We start from the raw sequence: 20,893 nt of genomic DNA, 5'->3' as shown, positions 1-20,893 counted from the left end.
GACCAGCACCAAAACATCTCTAACTACAACATAATCACTCAGGAAATCAACATTTTACTTGCCAAATTACGAAAGTGTCTTTCCCCATTTCCTGAATTACTGACCCGTTGCACTACTGATAGCATGTTGTTCAAGCAATCTATGGGACATGGATTCTTGTCCTGTGGAAACCAGGAAGTAATCGCATGCACAATAACAATGGAGAGCGTGATTTGAAGGTTGCATTTTCACTCTAAAATGAAACTTTTACTCCACTGACAGTTAGGCTTGGGGTTAGGGGTTGGGTTAGGGGATAGGGTTGATAAAATAAGCATACCTGTTGACATTTCACCTGGAAACTCAAGTCAGTGTAGCTGCTGGATGGAGATTTCCAAATGGGGGCGGAATCTCCAAAAGAGTGTGGGGTAACTCTAGAAGGGTGCGGTGTTACTTCAAATGGGGATGTTCAACTCCAAAATGTGGCGTTGCTCCCTATATCTTTGCTGCCAGTTTGGAGCTCCCGTCCCTTTTTGGAGCTCCTGTCCCTTTTGCTGGTCTAAGCTGGTCTTTTTTAGGTGATAGACCTAGTTATATAGACCAGATCAAATAATTGGCCAATATTTTGAAAATACTGAAATAATAACTATAAACCCACAACTGTGATCGCAGATTTCATATTAATGCGCAAAGCTGTTTACATTGCTTGGCAACCGGAAACTCCCAATGTAGGATATTGAACATAATTCTTGGCAGAATATTATTTATTCTGATTATTATTAATAATACACTTTACTGCTTATTGAATATTGATGTCTTTATAATATTTCAGTGTGATGGTCTAAAAGGAGAGCTTCAAGAACTGCAGGGGCTCTACGAGAGCAGCCAGCGAGAGAGGGCGGAGCTGGAGGCGGAGCTACAGCAATGCAGGTCGGAGCTTGATCGGCTGGCTGGGAGGAAGGCTCAGGTGAGGGGGGTCATCTAGGGGTCAGACATCAGTCATAACACACTGCTTTCTCCCAAATCCACAACAACCATCACTCAAGAACTCAAGAACTTCAGACGGAGATTTTGGAGCGTGTGAACTACCTTGGATAAAAATGTGACCTCAAATAAATCACTGTACTCTGCACATATGTTGACAACAAACATACATTACTCACACAGCAAGTAAGGTGAGATATTGTCAACAGAATGACACCATGACTCCATTGATGTACATGTTTGTCAGTGTTTGAAGGCTCTCTGTACATGACTAACGTTTGAATGTTGAAATGACCATCCGTCAAACAGCAGTACTTGTCTTTCAAAGTGCATCATGTCTTAATCACACTGTCTAACTAAACCACTCCGCCATTTTCGGTTGAGTGTGTCTGTTTCACCTTGGGTTGCTTTTTACCCTGTCGCACACATTGATTCTGGGCTGTGTGTGTTTTCACGTCTTGTGTTTGTCGAATCTCTTGCACCTATCATGTGTAGCTAGTTTTCTTGATCCACTGTAGATTAGAAGTAAACAAATTAATCTTCCCTAATCTTCTTGTATGTGTGTCTACAATGTGCACTGACATAGAGAGCTTTCCAACCCCTGTACTGTCTAATCACAATGACTTAGAATGAGTCTTTCCAGGCCTAATTAATTCCCCAATCAAATTAGCATTCCAAACTTAACCACAGGAAAGATTTTTCCAATCAAAGAGTCTGTCCAGTCTGAGTACCGTGCCCCATGTCAATCATCCGTCCTCCAATGTTGTAGTTTAAAGGCCCCGATATACTTCCGGAGAAGTTATTTTCCGCTTTTCTTTCAGGGTTAAGAAGAAGTTTGAAACAGCCGAGCAACGGCATATTGTTTGCGAACATTCAGACATCTGCCACACTGCTGTGGGAATCAATTAGAAGTACATTTAAATAAAATGAGGCACAAGACTACATGCAAAACCTTAACTAATGTAACATTAATACATGTTATCAATGACTTTATGCCTAATTCTATTATTAGAATTCACATGAGGTCAGTAAAAGAAGCTGTTTGTAACTACTCAATGATTATTTAAAGTAATATATATATATATACAGTACAGTAGAAAATGTTTAATTTGTCTTGTTTACATTCTGAATTCATAGCAAAAATGCGCTAACACCTTCATGACCATAATATGCGCTACTTACACTCTGTTATTGTCATTTATGATGACACTGATACAAGTGCAAAGATTGGTGTATAAGAGTGTTAAAGGACAAATTACAGACAAAAGAATGATGATAAGAGAGGCATATCTTACTTTGAGAATGTGTAAATGGCTTACACTGCAGATGGCACTCGAGTAAATGGGCACTTGAGGATATTTGAGTAGATTTGATTCCTTAAGACTCATTAAATAAAAAATACAATCGCATGACATGGTCTTGGAAAATGTCTCTCTGCGAACGATTGTACAAATGTAGGTATATTTGTACCAGTTCGCTTATGAATTGTTAACTGATCTTGTCTGACTGAATGCTGTGAATGGGAATTAGCTGTCAGCCTCAAAGTAGGTGGAGCTCCAGGTCACACCTACCGATGACATGGACCAATGGCAGTAAGAAGGTCGTTAGCAGCCTGTAAGCAGTTTTCCTAAAAGTTTGCCCCGGCCACTGAACCACCGAAACAAACTCAAAAACACCTTTTTGTCCAGATTTTGTTCTAAATTACGTCACAGCTGTTTGTTATTCAATTTTGTTTAAAGTATATCTGGGCCTTAATTGTGTGGTTATCCCCTCATTCACACTGTTCTGCTCCCTACAGTTCCCATGGTTCTTTTAAAGGAATTGTTCTGGGTTCAACATGAGTTCAATTACCACAAAAAATTATTTCAACTCGGTTTGTAAAAACATGTTGACAGTTACACACTTACAAGCTAACAGTCCACATCGTATTCTTTATAATTACAGTTTTCCACATTTTTAAATAATATTAAAGCCATTAAAAATATGAAATAACACAAATGGATGTATGGGAATTATCTAGTGATAAAAAAGCATTGAACAAATCAGAACGATCTTATATTTTAATTTCTTCCAAGTAGCCATTCTTGGTCTAGATTTTCAGCCTGGCACACTAGGCATTTTCTCAACCACCTTCACAATTCATCTGTGCAAATCTAATTCCAAGCACTTAAACCCAACACAAACTTTTGACTGGTAGTGTATAGGGGGCAAACATACAATGATTTCTGTCAACGTGCATTTTGTTTATTGTTTTTCTGTGGTAATCAACATCCTGTCACAAATGCAGTTGATAGATTTAACCCAGAACATTCCTTTAATAGAGTAGGTTGGGCTGGCAGTGTGGGCAAGGATCTTTAAATGCCAAGATGGTGACCTAGGCTCTGTTCATTTGCCGGAAGGTCAAAACGAGCACAAGGTTTCCATTTTGTGTTTAACCATCTTTGCTGTGTATCTAATCTCGGTGTATTTTCCTGTCTCCCCACTCCCCCGTGGTCTTTCATTGCTTTGTTCTGTTGCTTTCTGACCACTAAACACCTACATACCATAAACAACCATATGCTCAAAACGCACACTGCACAATATCAAATTCCAAACAAATTTGATGATTCTTAATAAACTGCTGGCATATCTATCTATCTATCTATCTATCTATCTATCTATCTATCTATCTATCTATCTATCTATCTATCTATCTATCTATCTATCTATCTATCTATCTATTATCTGTGTTTTGTCTCCCTTTCATCCTCACACTTTTCATTCTTTCTCTCTATTACTTTTAATAATTTTCCATGGTTTTATTTATCTGTTATTCGACATGTGCACAAACCTCCCATGTGTAACCATTTCTTTGTTATGTTGTCACATTTTTTCTTTTTCTTTTTTTTTTCTCTCACCACCTCTTCCCCTCGTCCTCTCTCCATCCCTGCACCCCTTGTGTTTTTCCTCAGAGCTCCACTCCTTCGTCTGAGTCCCTTATTCTCTCCATACCCTTCATAGGAATGGTTGTAATAATGGGCCTGATATGGTGCTGCTGGAAGGAGCTCATGTCCTAAAGGGGGAAAGGTATGGCTTTGCCTTTTCTTTCTCTAAGAGTACAGAGACGATCCTTTTTTCCCTCCTGAACTGTGAAATTCATCTCTATCCTGGTCAGAAATGGGACTTTCTATAAGCCATAATGAACGGTCATAAATGTCATTGTAAACAAGCCTGTTTGCTGATTCTTTATAAGGGCCTTTTATGGATGTGCACATTGTTTCACAACACTAGTTTTTCAGTCTGTTGTCCAGATATACAGTCGAATTTAAAAAATAATTTGTCACACTGCAGGACTATTAAAAAAATTAAATATTGAAGGCGAAATGTTCATTAATAATGTTAAACAAAAAGGTGACTTAAAAATGGACCTAAGATGTATACTTTTCCCTATACATTTATGTAAAATTGAACCTAAAATCATGATGTTGATAATAAAAACAGAAGTGATTCCTGCCTGAATGCAGGTTCAAAACCTACCTAAACTGAGCAAAAACATTCAAGATTCTGTACACATCAATGCACGTTTTTTTTTAGAACATAGCCAAATTAGTTTGTACTCTGGTAGTCTTGTGCAAGGAAATCTGTAATATCTGGAGAAAGCTACCTGTTAGCATTCCTATTCATCTCAAAGTTATAAAAAAGTTTTTTTTAATCCAATCACCTGAGCTATAAATGGCATGTGGCAAATCAATCTGATGATCTGGCATGCTCACAGTATTGAATGGAAGATGGCACAGCAAGAACATGCACAGTTCCATGCCCTTCATTGGCAGCTACACTGAACTGTGTCATTCAAGGGAGCAGACAGGGGACATAAAGTGTATTTAATGCTTTAAAAAGCCCTCCAAAAATTGGTCACTGTCAAAACACATATTATCATAATATTAAATAATTTTCTTGATGCGTTGCCTGCAAACTAATATATTTTGTCTGAATACACTGCTTCTTTTGAATGGCCATCAATTGAGAAAGATGCTGTTTGACAGTCAAATATTGCAGTTACGGCCTCTACCAGTAGGGGCAGACTGGTCTGTGCTAACCAGCCAAAACTTGACCCCTTCGTTGGGACGGCAGAATTGTATTCATAATGCACATATTTCTGATGCTTTTGTTGGATCATGATAGGAACAGTGGAGCGTTGCCATCCTCAGTAAAACCAACTCACATGACATATTCAGTCATATTCAGATATCCTCTGAGATTTCCGAAGATTAAAATCCCATCCAAAACACATGACACAACTTTGATTTCAACCGAACTGCCATATGATGCCAACACACACACACACACACACACACACTCACACACACTTACACACTTCTTTGATTCCTTTGGACAGGCATGTGCTTTCCACTGCCAGTCTTACAACACCAGACGGAGAGCGAGAAAGAGAGAGAGGAAAAGTTATTAGAGACTATCTAAGAGTGATTGTGTGATAGTGATTGGAGTGTTTACTGGGTCATTGCTCTTGGCTTTGTATCTTTCCAGGTTTTGGAATGGGTATATTAAGCTCTCATGTCCAGTGCTATAACAGAAGATGATTGGAAATAAACATCAGTACTGAGAAGATAAATTAAAACCACTTTCAAATGTTAACCAGATCAGTTACGTAGCCTACATTAGGGTTGTGCAATATCGTGTAGATTTGTATGTGTGTGATTATTTCAGTTTGTGGAATGGCAAGATGAAAGATGACAAAAACATCAAGCTAATTTGTTAGAAAAAGTATTTGGCTTTCAAAGTTATAGAGCCTATGAAATGGTTTGGTTGTTGATGTTTTTCCTATTAAAACAAAGTTGTGGGCTGGTAACTTTATTCAGCCAATAGCATTTTATTGGACAAAAATTGGTTTAGTGTAAAACGAGTTGTCAATGTGTTTGTCCATTTTCTTAAAACAGAGTCAATTTTAATCTATACTATATCTGCTTAAACTTTTAGGCAGCCTGATTTCATGAAATTGAAATGATAATGGCAACATTTTTGCAAACCAAAATAATGAGATGTGCTGTATTACACGTTTGGATGCAGTTTCCTTGTGAAATTTCCAGCGGTGGGCACCAAAAACTAGTAAAATTATGCTGTTATCAAAAGAGGTTTGTAAAGTGAATTTATATGGATGTTTTAATGAGTAAAATGTACCTCCCTAACCTAAACCAACACCTATACCTAGCCAAAAGTGTCTTAAAAGATAAATGAGAGATGAACAAAACAGACATCCTTACGCTTAACTTACAGTTTAACCTAAACGTTAAGTCTTTTAAAAGCAAATTCGACTATACTCTGCTACAAACTAGCATTCAAGCGCATTTATAGAAGCAACCACGTCATCTAGTGTCACTTCTATGGCACTTTCACTTTTGTTTCGAGCGTCCTCGGCTGGGCTTGAGGCTTGGTCTCCGAGTCCAAAGTCCAACCAACACTCTATCAGTTGAGCTACCGCACAAGCGAATCATTTTGGAAGGTGGGTTTGAAATACAAGCGTTAAAATCCTTTTGCAAATGATGCGTTAAGAGTAAAAGTGTTTGGATATAATAACATAGCAGTGAATGACTAATAGAGTGAAAAATATGTGTTTATAAAGTCATAGTCAGCAGTTGTGCCCGTGATTTATATGAAAGTGAATAAAATGCACAGTTGTTGTTGCGTTTCTAGTGTTAATTTGACAAGAAAACTGCAGCAAAACGTCGAAAGTGGCATGTAAAACTCAGTTTGCAAAAATGTTATTGTAGTACCTTTCGTTCCTTTGAGACTGTGTTGCTTTTAAGAATATGTTAGTAATGGCCTCAAAGCTAACAAACAACAAAACTCCAATTTTTATTTCATGGAGTCTTTAAATAAGAGTTTTACATAAAATAAAAAAGCTAATTTTACCTCTCTTTCCCCTCTGATTTTATTCTCTCCCTCCTATTGACCTCAGGAGAGTGATGGAGACTGGAACCTGGCGATGGTTGTTGCTGTGGCAGCAGCGGCAGTTTTACTCATTCCCAGTTTGGCCAGAGCTTTGGCCTGAGGGTTGACAGGAATTGACCTCATCATCGACCATCAGCCCAACCAATCGCCTCACCCTGGTAGCACGATTTCTATCATCTTGACCACATTTAACCACCAATGGCTCTAAATTTGATGCTTTTCGATGTGCATTGTGCTGGTTGTTTGCCATCTCAACTGCTTTGCTCTGCTTTTGTAGACAATCATATCCGTTTTAACCAGCAGTGCTACAGACACTGATACCATTGGTATATGAATGGTCAGAATGGAGAAGTACTCCAGGATTCTGACTGATCCAGCTTCCCAGTCCAATTCATGAGTTGTTGTTTATTCTTTCTTAATGGATGACTGACCATTTCAAACATCCTCCAGATACTATTTGCCTTATCACTTTTCGATAGAACATTTGCACATTTTACCTCTTTCTTTCCTCAAAATAAACAGATTTCGGATCTCCTTTGGACCGAAGAGGATTCTGTTTTTCATCAATAATGCTTTGGATGCCACAAATTGCTTTTTGCTTCGCTGCTTTTTCAATTAGGTAGGCGCATGCAGTACTATTTAATATTTCCAGGTCCTTCCCTTGCATTTTCAGTTATTATGTACTGAAGTCACAATACAGTCAGAATCATTTGTGTTTGGGCTGAATTACTTAAAAATTCATTCACTTTTTCTTTTCCATTGCACGTTCCCTTCGGTTTCAACCAAAACCAATTGTACAATAACTCACTGTATGCTATCAGAGGAGAATACTCATGTGAATGTTATTAGTTATTTTTATGTTGTGATAAAAGCTATTGATTTTGATGGAAAACACAATCGAGTGTTTCAAGAATTCAGTTGGCCATCAAGGTGGTTTAAGATTATCCCAGCAGGAAAATGTACTCTGCATTTTGACTTGATATTATTTTAAATGTACACAGATATTTTTGTATCTGAATTTATTCAGAGACATGAAATCTATAGATTGATTTTGTGTGAATAGATTGATAATGATAAATGATAAATGATGCTAAAAAGAGTGAGACATATTTTTATAAAATGGTTGACTAATGCAGACACTAAAATATCTCGGAAACCATAGCGTGTAATGAACAAGCACAGATCTACTATATTTCCATGATTGCATTGCTGTTGTAGTGATTTTATCTTAAAGTTTGAATTTTTGCAATTACACAGCAAATTTGTCTTATGAATCTTTATGATCTTTTCTTTGCTTTGTTTTATTTTATGTTTTAAAAAGAGATCTCACGAGATATTATGGTCGAAAATGTTATAAAAAACCTGTCAAAGAGAAACTTTCCTGAGAGATGAAATAACGCTCGCAATGCAATTCAAATCCGTAGCATAAATGCACATATCTTAATTACAAAGCTAATAAGAGTGCTACCTGTAGGCAGAAACTTCCATGCTTCCTTTCACCAAAAATGTTAATGATAATATGTAACATGTCTTAAATGATTTATCTTCAACTAAAGAGGTTTGCAAGGGAGAAATGTACTTAAACGTAGCTTTTTTCTTTCAGAAGTCTCTTCATTGGTCAGAGACTTAATTTTGGGGTCTGTGTGTGGATGGGGACTATTGTAGAAATACATTCTTGAATGAAGATCAATATTATCTGTACTAAATTCGTATCCACCATGTAAAGATTCTGGTAATCTAATGCTTTAAGCCTTGAGGTACTATTGTTATGAACAAAATCTATCACTTTATTAATAGAATCTCTATTGCTATATAATCTTTTCTGGTATACACACAAATTGTCCTCACCTGATGTCTTTTGGAGTCAGTTTCAACAAACACAAAGTAGACCTCTCTAAGTGACTACATTGTAGTACTGTGGAAATACTTGCTTCTTGATGGTTGACTAGCATTGTGGCAGTGATTTCTCTGTAGTGTGGTTTTAAAATATAGATGACACTCTCAGACCTGGGATTAGTTGTTGTTGATAAGTCTCAGTGTTTGGGTATCTACAGTATATCCTAAAGTGCCGTTTTTGCTCTCCTGTTTATAGACTCAGAACTCAGTGGTAGCACAGCTGTATGTTCTATGTATCAATGGTGAACTGACTTCCTAAAAGGCAGTGCATGCTACACAGTGACTTGTCTTTTAAATAGAAATGTGGTATTTTTGCTGCAATGTATTGAAAGTTTTATTACTTTGAAATCTAAAGACGAGTAAAGGAATAGTTCACATAGAAATGAACTATATTCGGTCATAGTTTACTCACCCTCATGTTGTTCTAATTCTGTATGACTTTCTTTATTATGCAGAACATAAAAGATGTTTCAATGTATATCGCAGGCCTCTATTCAATACAGTGGCAGTGGATATTGCCTCACTTTAAAGCTAAGATAAGTACCCAAAAGTATCATAAAAGTAGTTCATGTGATTCGTGCATCATAATCCAAGTCTTCTGAATGCATGCAATAGGTTATGGTTGTTTTTCAAGTTATTTTTTTGTTAAAATCTTGACTGTCCGTTGCACGATCATGAGCACTATGACTTAAAGAAATATTCTTGGCTCAATACTAGTTAAGCTCAATCGACCATTTGTGGCGTAATGTTAATGTAATTTCAACTCCTCCCTCTTTTTATTTAAAAATAAAAGCACAAATCAAGGTTACAGAGAGGGATTTACACTGGATTGGGCCCATTTTTGGATGGTTTAAAGGCAGAAATGAAGCTTATAATTTTATAAAATCACTTACATGAATTCTTCTATTTTTTTGAGCTGTAAAGTCATTTTAGGATTTGTTGACATTACAATTAGCTATAACTTTACACAGAAAAGGTTAGTAAGCTGTTTTATCACACTAAAATCATGTTAATACACATACTGTTTGTCTCGTAGCTATACTTTTGAAACAGTCAGTATTTTAACATTTATGGATTGGTCCCCATTCACTTCCATTGTAAGTGTCGCACTGTAACCCAGAGTTTTGCTTTTAAAAGAAAAGAAGGGGCAAATCAAAATACATTTTTGTTGTAATTAATATTATGCCACAAATGCTGTCGATCAAGATTAACTTGTATTGAACCCAGAATATTCCTTTAAAGTTCAGGTTGTTTTTCACCAGAAATCATCATATGAGTTTGGAAAAACACGAGGGCGAGTAAATTATGACAGAATTTGAATTTTAGGGTGAACTATTGCTTTAATTTGTTTCAAATTAAAAGGGAAACAATTTACAATGATGATGAATTTGTTAGCAATTATGATGATGTAGTCAGATAAAAAGCTTATTTTGTTTTTAAAGACATGACTAACACAGACTAAAGTCTCTCCACTCTCAATAACTCTTCCACTCAGTACTTGTAAATCTGGTCATATTTACAGATTGCGTATATGCATGTCCGTGATGGTAGATTCTGCATGCTGAGTGATAGAATCCAGTGGTAAATTTCAGCTTGTGTGACAATTTCATACAAGACTGCCAAGTAGACTTCGCATGAACTGTTCAAATCTGCAACCTGAAACCTGAAATTGTTGTAACAACTTTAATTTGTTCTTTTTGCTGTTTTTTTTTTTTAAACCTTTCATATTTGTTTTGTGTCTAAGACTAATGACCAATGTCATTTCTGTTCTATTTTGTTTTATCTGTTCAATGCTCAGTTACTTTGATCATGGATAAATCCAATACGACTCATTTACATTGCAAAGAAATTGTACACAGGCAAAGGAAAGCTCAGTCTTTCTCCAAATGGATTATGAAATACTATATAAAAATCTAAGCTTTACTGATGCTATATGTATCAGTGATGAAGTTTGAATGTAATTGTGTTGCTTATTTAAGTCCATACATTATCTCCACACCACTACAAAGTCTCTCCTCTGTTCAGTATATTTTCTAACTTAAGTTATAGGACAATTGCAAATTTTACAGGCGAACACAATTGTTAGAAATCCATGAAAGGTATAAATGCCGCTTTACTGGATGTTGGGGAGTATATAAATGTATGGAAATGTTTGTATCTGACAATGTGGCAATCCTGCTGCTTTTCTGTATGTGGTTGTGTAACTGTAATTGTACTGTACAGTGTCTTTGACATGTTTATATGTTGTCCTGCCTTAACAGGCTTTTATGTACAATAAATAATAATACGATTTGGAGTATTTTGGTAATAATGTACACAGCATATTTTGTAAATGAATGGGAAAAAATAAAGTAGTTTATCCATGGTATACTGTTTTAATAAATGTACTCATTTATTTATACAAAATGATTTTCTGTGGTACAATCTGTTAGATCTGATTGTTTGCTTGTGTTTCAGGCTATTATTGATTGATGAGCTGAACCAACATCTATCTCTTCACAAAATGATGAACATTACTCTCTTCAACTGCTCGCTCTCCTTCATCTTTCCTTTTTATTGTGCCCATTTCTGCCCTCTAAATTTGGTTTTCTGTCAATTTAAGGGATCGTTCACCCAAAAAGAAAAATTCTGTCATCATTAACTCACGCTCATGTTGTTCATGGAAAAAAGATCCAATGAAAGTGAATGGTGACTGAGGCTAACATTTTGCTTAACATCTCCTTTTGTGATCCATGGTAGAACGAAAGACATACAGTTTTGGAACAACATTAAGGTGAGTAAATAATTACATAATTACATTATTTTAGAGTGAACTATCCTTTTAACATCCAAGTTTTCAAAGCTGCATGAACATACTTATTGGTTGAATCACAGATGTGACATCATTGACTACTAGATCAGCATGCTGAGGTGCTGAATCACAAGTGTGACATCATTCTGGGAGTATGAAACTATTCTATTTGCGGGTTTTGTGTGTCTGTGAGTTGAAAAGGGTTGTTTATGTTGGACACTTCTGAATGTTATGTCTATGTGTGTATAAGAGTTTTTGTGTGTATGACACATAATAACAGGGTGTCCATGGGGGTTCCTGTATTAACAGTAATGGTGAAACATATGCCTTTATATGGTTTAGTCACCAGTGGACAAAAATTCTGAATGGCAAAAACAGGTAAGTGCTTACTCATTCGGTCATACTTTTACACATTCATGATATACAGTACATTTCAATACAGACAGTGTCTTAAAATCAATTGTATGACTATTGTATAGCACTACATTGTGTTAAATCTTTGTAATATTTACATACTGTAAGATTTTTGAACAGACTAAAAACTAAATGTTTTTCAATTTGGTTCGTTCTGAGCAGAAACGGTATATTTTCGTTTCGGATCTGATGTTCTGCAGCCTCCTTGCCAATTGGTAACCAGTAAGAATTAAAACAAAACATTTGAAAAAGACTGCACTCTGTGCTAAGGGTGAGTGAAATACCACTCTCTGTGTTGCCAGATCTCACAAGAGAAACAAGCGACCTGGCCTGGAAAAAAAGAAAGAAAAAAAAAAGCATAAAATAAGGGAGGGACAACTTCACCCAAAATAAATGAAAATATAAGCAGTTTTATTTTTCCCCATGTGGGGAAATTATCAGCATAGGAATCACAGCAAGCACAGCATTCAGTAGCCTCTATAAAATAACATCTTTTCAATAAATGTACTCTTAATATTTAAAATTTAAAATCAATTAATAGCCAAAATCTTTCTCTCCTATATATATAAGCACACACTGTGTTTGCACGTATACTAATTATTTAATTTTAATAATTTAATATATATCTTTTTTTCTTCCCAATTTGGAATGCCCAATGCACTCTGAGTCCTCATGGTGGCGTAGTGACTCACCTCAACCCGGGTGGCAGAGGATGAATCTCAGTTGCCTCCACTTCAGAGACCATAAACCCACGCATCTTATCACGCTTATAGATATAGTGCACGTGGAGGCTTCACGCCATCCACCGTGGCATCTACGCACAACTGACCACACACCCACCAAGAGCGAACCACATTATAGTGAACATGAGGAGGTTACCCCATGTGACTCTACCCTCCCTAGCGACCAGGCCAATTTGGTTGCTTAGGAGACCTGGCTGGAGTCACTCAGCACGCCCTGGATTCGAACTCGCGACTCTAGGGGTGGTAGTCAGCGTCTTTACAGATGTGCTTCTCAGTAATAAACCGGCAGCATCAAATCTGTATTAATGCATCATACCTAATAATTCAGTGGAGACTTCGAAACATTTTACCTTGACATTTTTCCTTGCAAGTAATTATTTATAGTTGCAAAAAAAGGTCCTCAGCTTGTCACAGAAAGCTGTATCCACAACGTGCAATTAGGCAAAAAATATGTTATGCAGCAGTTTCCTTCAGAATCAAAGCATATGCTTATCATTTTTAACTAAAAAGCGTGAAGCCTCATTTTTTGGCAACAGAAAGTGGTGTAATTCAGAAAAGTTACTGTGATAAACCCTTTTGGTCTTTTGGTTTCATAAATCAAAATTATTAGTAACTAAATTAACGGGTTATAAACCAGTTACCAGCATTTAAAAATAACATTTTCGATCCTGGCACAACTGAAAGGGACTTTGTTTCCGTTTTCATTTACGTTCTGCAAAAAGTACGTTCATTGTTGGTTTTCGTTTTCGTTCCATAAACCATTTTTAGTTCCTGGTTTAAACCACATATAGACAGTGCATATGCACCATTTCAAATAACGCAAGCTTACAGGTCGTGACATTTGACAGAACTGTGACCTGAGGTCATTAACTAATTTGTAAGCAGTTATTTTCGGGACTGGAATGATGATTTAATTGTTTACATGCACTATTTACACACTGAGCACTTTATTAGGAACACAATTGGTCTTAATAAAGTGCCTGACGTGGTGTTCTGCCAACAAACATGTCACGGTCGAAATCACTGAGGTCACATTTTTTCCCCTGATGGTTGATGTGAACATTAACTGAAGCTCCTGACCAACATCTGCATGACTTTATGCACTACACTGCTGCCACACGATTGGCTGATTAGATAATTGCATGAATAAGTAGGTGTACAGGCGTTCCTAATAAAGTGCTCAGTGAGTGTATATTATAATGACTATGTTTTACCCAATCTATAGCCTCTAGAATGTACTTTATGAACTCATTTAAAACCCTCATTTATAATTTTCTAAGCATTTAGAAAATTGAATATATGGATCATTAACTGAACTGATTTATAAACAGCAGGACACTTGACTTCATTTAGTAGAGTAGAGATTTGTTAATTGTGGTCATATCAATAAACAGCAATGCCATATATTGTTTATTAATAAATTGCCTGTCATGCTTTTTATTCTCTCTTCAGTATGCTTTGGTGTGTATTTAGCACACTGTGTTAAAATTCCTCAGTGACTTCATTACATTTATGCTGTCATTTGCTGCTCTGGTCAGGGCACAACTTTTTACAACAAGCCCAACTCCAGACCCCCCATGTGCCCAATTTGGCGTTTCTAAAAATAAAGATGACAGTCACAACTGTGGCTGCGCTGGGGGGTCCATCCAATCACCTTCCCCGCCATGCGCATCGCCCAATGGGGCGCCTGTATCACTCGCTCGGTCAGATTAGAGAATCACCCATCTTGCAGTTGTATATGGTCATGATGACAGCAGCATACCAGGAGATCCATCAGACTGACGTGTGAGCTCTGCTGTAGGGGGTCTCAGATTTTTAAAGCGCTTAAATGCTTAATTTAACCATTCAAGTATATGAAGCTACACTCCACTCTGCCGTGCGGCTGCTTTACTTTCTGTTCGTCAAGAAAAACTTCATGTGAAACCAGCAGGTATTTATATGTTCTCTCTCGCGGCGTTGTACATTCTAAGGGGTCGTTCACACTGAACTCGTTTTTTAGTTGTTTTTATATGTACCCTAAATACGCGCTACACGTACGTCCGTTATACTCCGCGTCTTCACTGGTTAATTTTTTTTCAGCGTCTCGCGCAGGAGAGTACGCTGAGGCAGTTTAAAAAAAGAACGTTAACTTTTAAAAGCAGGTCTCGAGACACATGCGTTGCGCTGCGATACGAGTTCGGTTTGAACGGCCCCTGAAATGTGACGGTTAATACAATTAAAAAACGTAAAGTTTAGAATTGAAAGAAAGTCGCATTCTGGGAACGTTAATAACGCATTTGTTTTTCATTCTGCTATATTTCATTCCACAGAAAAGTGGTTAAAGACGGTTTCTATCTCAACAACCACTGAAGATTTTACCCCTCACAGCCTTGGAGACCCCCCCCCCCCACACACAACTTTTTAAACAAAACAAAAAAAACAAAAACTATTTTTTACTGCCCCGCTCCCCATCGAGCTGTAAAATTTCGCACGCGGGTTTCTCCAATTGCCGTATAAAAGGGGGGCCAACGAAAAACGGAAAAACATGATGAGCAATAATACATACTACGACCAGCAGCTGCCGCCGCAGTATTACCAGGGCACCGACAACGGCGAGGACGGAGACGAGGAGATGCCGGCCACGGAGAAGGACCTGGCTGAGGATGCGCCCTGGAAGAAGATCCAGCAGAACACCTTCACCAGGTGGTGCAACGAACACCTGAAATGCATCAACAAGAAGATCAACGACTTTCAGAAGGACCTGAGCGACGGTCTCAAGCTCATCGGGCTGCTGGAAGTTCTCAGCCAGAAGAAAATGTACCGAAAGTACCACTCCAGACCCAATTTCAGGCAGATGAAACTAGAGAATGTCTCCGTCGCATTAGAGTTTCTGGAAAGGGAACACATCAAACTAGTATCTATAGGTAAGTCTTGTTTTATTGCTTATATATGCGCCCAAGTCGCTTGTTGTTTTCCGCTCCTAATGGATCTGGTTGAGGGTTAAGGGGGCGTTTTTGGGACGTGACAGACAACTAAAATTATTGATTTTTGTTGTTGTGCCTAATAATTATTGGAAAAACGTTATAAAACCTTTCATTAATAAATATATTAACATGCTTAACGTATTAGTACAGTAAAATAATTTCAATATAAAGCTTAAATAATTTCTACATCGAATAAGTTAGTTTAGGCGTTAACTTGAAAAATGATAAATAAACTATGTTGGTACTTAAATTCAAACATGCAAAGTAAACATTATTCATGATTGTTTGTCGTCTTTATGCGTCATCATGTATCAATCTTAAATTAGAACCCTTGTCATATTTATTCGCTTATTTTAGTATATTTCACAAGTAATACAAAATTTTACTAAATGTGCATCGGATTTGTTAGTAAAAGTAACCGTATTAACTGAAATGTTACATTTACTCACTCTTTTTAATCAATATTATGTAATGAAGTTAAGTAGATTTGACTTCACTTAATAACATTAAAATTGACTCCGAAAAACTGTGTACAAAAAAACTGCGAAATAAAAATTAAGTTAATTGTACCTACTAGTAATTCTTTCAGTCTACTGCACATTTGAATATGAAAACATACAGTATGAATGAAAGTTTCTTTACATTTTTAGCTTTTTAAATGTTAGCTACATTTAATTATTACGTTGCATAACGTAAACAAAAATGTAGACAAAATCCCTTTCAATTGTTCCGGAGTAAATGCTGTTACTGGGTTAATAACTCGTTCATTTCTTTCCGATAATTTTTTTAATGAAACCAAAGATTAAAAGTTTTATCACAGTCAATTCTCGGAACTACACAACTTCCTGTTACCCAAAGAAAGCTTGTTTCACTTGAGATCTGGCAACACTGCAACTTGTATTTCACCCACCCTTAGCACAGAGCACTGTCGTTTTGAAAAGAACGTTATTAAGCGTTCTTTTATTTCGTTCTAACCATTTTCTAATTGGAAAGGAGGCCGTGGAACACCGGAACTGGAACAAAAATACAGTTTCTACGCAGAACAAACTGAAATGAGAATAATTCATTTTTAGTCCCTGGTCATTAATGAAAGTTTTTATAATATTTTGTCAGTTTTATAAAGCTATTATGAAGAGTATTTTGGACATAATCAAGCAGTGGCATATAGAATTGCAGAATGACATCACACCTTGACTCATCAAACATATAATTAGTCCAGATTACTGTATATGCACGCATAGTATCTCCATTTATCTTGCATACGTAAAGAATCAGGGATCACCTTTCTATAGACATTCTTCACTGTATTTTTGGCTCTGATCTGACATGTGCTGCAATAACAATATACAATGCAACAACAGAGCCTAAAGGGCAACACTGAGTTATTCTTTTCAATAAGTTTGAGATCTTTGGTATATTATACCCCTGGGCTTTGGGGCACTGTTATGTTGCATGGTCCCAAAACTGGCACAAGATCAATGCTGGTATAGATTTGTGGATCCACCTCATTTGGAAAGAGACTGCAGGCATGAAATTACCATTGATTAGAGTGTATTCTTAATGAGTCAATGTTTTGATTTCTCTGCTTCCTGCAAACATTTTCAGTGTGCTGAAAAAAAAATCATTTTTCATAGTTTTGATTCTTTTTATCTGTTATTCTTGGCTACTTTTATTGGATTATGTCATTCAATTCTGCATATTAAAGGAATAATTCATCCAAAAATAAAATTTCTCTCATCATTTGCTCACCCTTATGCCATCCCAGATATATATGAATTTTTTTCTTATGCAGAATACAAGAATATCTCAGCTCTGTAGGTCCATACAATGCAAGTGGATGGTGAGCAGAACTTTGAAGGTCCAAAAAGGACATAAAGACTGCATAAAAGTAGAAAAAAGCAGAGCACTAGATGGCACTAGGAAGTGTAATCGATGAATCAAGGAAACTGAGGGCATTTTCAGACTTGTAGACCATTTACTTTGTTCCGAAATGGGGACTAAATTGTTACAATGTTGCATTTTCTCCTTGGTTTCGGATCGCTTTCATATGGCAACATTAACAAACAGACCAAAATGTGCTTACGCAAGTCACATGAGAGTGAACTGTCCCATCATTGGTCAAACCGCGTTGTTTTTTTCTGGGGCTCCGCTTATACCGGCCGGTCGGTTATCCATCAAGATGCATGGAGAACAGCTCAGCGGGCTTATTTTGGCTTTTTGTCCAATCACCGTTATATTCATTTATCAGTTTGAGCGGGAATCAAGGCTTCGTCTGAAAAATAATACTGCTGAAGAAGAGCAATCACAAGACATTTTTAGAAAAGAAGGCGTGCCATGACGTGCTCACCCACGGAATTTGTCACCAAAGATCTATCATTTATGTTCATGGTTATTCTCATATCTATTGCTTATCTAATCGCTATAGCCTATCAGCATTTCATGAATGTTTAACCCTCTTTTGCATCGTGTTGCCTTAAAACATTTATGGTCATGTAAATGAATTGCATGTTATAGGTATTTGTGTGAAATTTGTGTGATCATGCATAGTGATGGAGGTTGGTTCGTTGTTCCGTTGGGTCGGTTTGTATTCTCAAGCGAACTGCTCCAGAGTTCGTTTGCAATCTGTCCGAAACCACCTCGTTCAGGCTGTCTCCGACCGATTGTTTTGGTACAGATCCGAGTGCGATTGTGTGGTCATATATGCCTAAATTAATCAAACCAAGGGAGAAAACATGCCAGGTTCCGAAACAAATGCTCCAAACGAGCCATGTGTGAAAACGCCCTGAGATGTCAAGATGTATATTGAAAAAATTAAACCAACTGGAGCACTTCAGAAGACATGGATTAAACCACTGGAGTCTTATGGATTACTGTTAAGCTACATTTATGTGCTTTTTGGAGCTTCAAAGTTCTGGTCACCATACTCTTTCATTGCATTGACCTACAGAGCTGATATATGTTTCAAAAAATGTGTTCGTGTTCTGCAGAAAAAGAAAGTCATACCCATCTGGCATTTCATGAGGGTGCAAATGATGAGAGAATTTTCATTTTTGGGTGAACTAGCCCTTTAAAAAAAGGTGCTGATTATTAGATATTCTGATCACCTACCACTAAACTAAACTAGGACTTCAACATCAGTAAATGTGGACTTATTTAGGCGAATTCTTGTGTATCAACAGCTGCGCTAGGCTTAATCTGTTTTATCGTAATGCACCAATGAACATAATTAGACATATTAATCAAAAAGCAGGGTTGCTGTTTCTGGATATTTTGGCTTCTTTGGATAAAATGACCCTGGGATTTGTTCCAGGGTCAGTGTTGGTGGTTTTGCAATGGGGAAAGTGCTAGATTGTTCTGGTGGCTAGTGGGTAGGTGTCAGGTCAGCATGACATTTTCTCAAAACAACTAGACATACAACAACTCTGCGATAATGAGAGGAGAGAGAGAGAGAGAGCAATGCTCATTACTATTACTGTTGTTTTGCTGGTAATAAAGATAGACAAATGATAAAAGATAGTTCCTGAACTCAAATGGCAGAGCATAGCACTTTCAAAACAAGGTCATGGGTTTGATTCCCAAGGAACACACATAGTGATTAAATGTATACTTTGTATGCACTGTAAGTTGATTCTGTTAAATGCATATAAATGTATAAGTAGGACTTTGACTGCAGATGTGACTTCCAATACGAGCCAACCGTATTTACACAGTAGCACAGGACAGCAGGGCATTCAGTCGGCTTTCATTGATAATGAGACAGATCTTTCCAGAAGTGTACTTGCCTCTACAAGAGAGTGAAGTGTGACAGAAGTGCAGGAAATACTCTCATACCCTTGCCCAAGAAGCTGTGTGTCTGTGTGAGTGAAATGGAAGTTGGCCTGCTGCCTCAACAGGAAATAGCACTCACCTCATTTGTTTTATCACTACATACAGTCACTCATGCAGATGTAATGTGTGAGAAATAAGCAGTAGCCTATCACATGAATAGTTTCAATATAACGCTGTTATATTGAAAATCAGCCGGCTTGTGTTTCAGCAGTGTAATTGAATATTGAAAGTATTGTTTAATATGACTACATTAGTTACACCAGGTATTTTCTAATGAATTTTAGGGTTAGATCACATAGAAATAGCTCTCTGAGGTACAACTACTCAATGTTGCTTTTCACAGTGTACAAGGCTACAGGCCTGATATTTGAGTAGCTTCTTTTTTCTTATTAGGAACTTTTTTCTTTATTAAGAACATCTGTACACCTACTTATTCATGCGACTATCTAATCAGCCAATCGTTTGACAGCAGTGCAATGCATTTAATTATTCAGATACGGGTCAGGAGCTTCAGTTAATGTTCACATCAACCATCAGAATGGGGAAAATCCTTATCTCAGTGATTACGACCATGGCATGATTGTTGGTGCCAGACGGGCTGGTTTGAGTATTTCTGTAACTGCTGATCTTCTGGGATTTTCACACACAACAGTCTTCTAAAGTTTGCTAAGAATGGTGCCAAAAACAATAAACATCCAGTGAGGGGCAGTTCTGCAGATAGAAACGCTTTGTTGATGAGAGAGGTCAACAGAGAATGGCTGGACTGGTTCGATCTGACAGAAAGTCTACAGTAACTCAGATAATCCCTCTGTACAATTGTAGTGAGCAGAATAGCACCTCAGAATGCACAACACGTCGAATCTTGAGGCAGATGGTCTACAACAGCATACGAGCATGTGAGGCACTTTATTAGGACCTATAGTGTGCAAAGATGGACAAGCAGAATTAATCAAACAGTGAAACGTCCCATTGTTCTTGAAACACTGCTTGTCAATCAAATGAATAGACTGTTGTATAACATAGCTATAGATTGACATGTTCACACTTATCAAGACTTTAATATGATGAATATATAACTCTAATTAGACAGACTGTTGTTGACCCAATACACTGAAAAAGTGGTAACCTGTAACCGTTACTTAATGATCTATTTCTACTTGATTTAAAGGTGCTGCAAATGATTTCAGCCATTCTACTTCCACGAGACTGAGCTGTTGCATTAGCCACACCCCCTTTTTCCAAAACCCTGCACTCCACAAAGAAACCAAATTACCTTTTTTTAAACTGACACCGACCAGAAGTGGTTTTCCAAAACAACAGCAGCAAAATATTGCCCTTAACTGAGAACT

At 37.1% G+C, this 20,893-nt stretch overlaps 2 protein-coding genes across 4 annotated transcripts in view; both read left to right on the top strand.

The window, feature by feature from the left end:
• LOC127637713 (coiled-coil domain-containing protein 136-like) overlaps positions 1-11,167 on the top strand; it is a 39,982-nt gene extending 28,815 nt beyond the window's left edge. The window contains exons 8-10 of one of the 3 annotated variants that reach the window (XR_007969774.1): positions 809-943; positions 3,961-4,026; positions 6,917-6,993. Coding sequence is in view for 2 of the 3 variants with exons in the window: in XM_052118943.1 (XP_051974903.1) it covers positions 809-943; positions 3,912-4,016 (240 nt within the window). In the remaining variant the exon portion in view is untranslated. Of the gene's footprint in view, positions 1-808; positions 944-3,911; positions 4,027-6,916 lie in introns of all 3 variants that reach the window. The other 2 variants (XM_052118943.1, XM_052118944.1) reach the window with 2 other exon arrangements.
• A 3,292-nt stretch (positions 11,168-14,459) lies between these two features.
• Positions 14,460-20,893, top strand: part of LOC127637303 (filamin-C-like) — a 62,390-nt gene continuing 55,956 nt past the window's right edge. Inside the window, 2 exon segments of the mRNA XM_052118293.1 lie at positions 14,460-14,683; positions 15,063-15,656. Of these exon segments, the coding sequence (XP_051974253.1) occupies positions 15,278-15,656 (379 nt within the window). The 5' untranslated portion in view covers positions 14,460-14,683; positions 15,063-15,277.

This window comes from Xyrauchen texanus, chromosome 45, assembly GCF_025860055.1.
Source record: "Xyrauchen texanus isolate HMW12.3.18 chromosome 45, RBS_HiC_50CHRs, whole genome shotgun sequence".
Lineage (NCBI taxonomy): Eukaryota > Metazoa > Chordata > Actinopteri > Cypriniformes > Catostomidae > Xyrauchen > Xyrauchen texanus.
The sequence above is the reverse complement of the archived record's forward strand: the minus strand, read 5'-3'. Positions and strand labels throughout refer to the sequence as shown.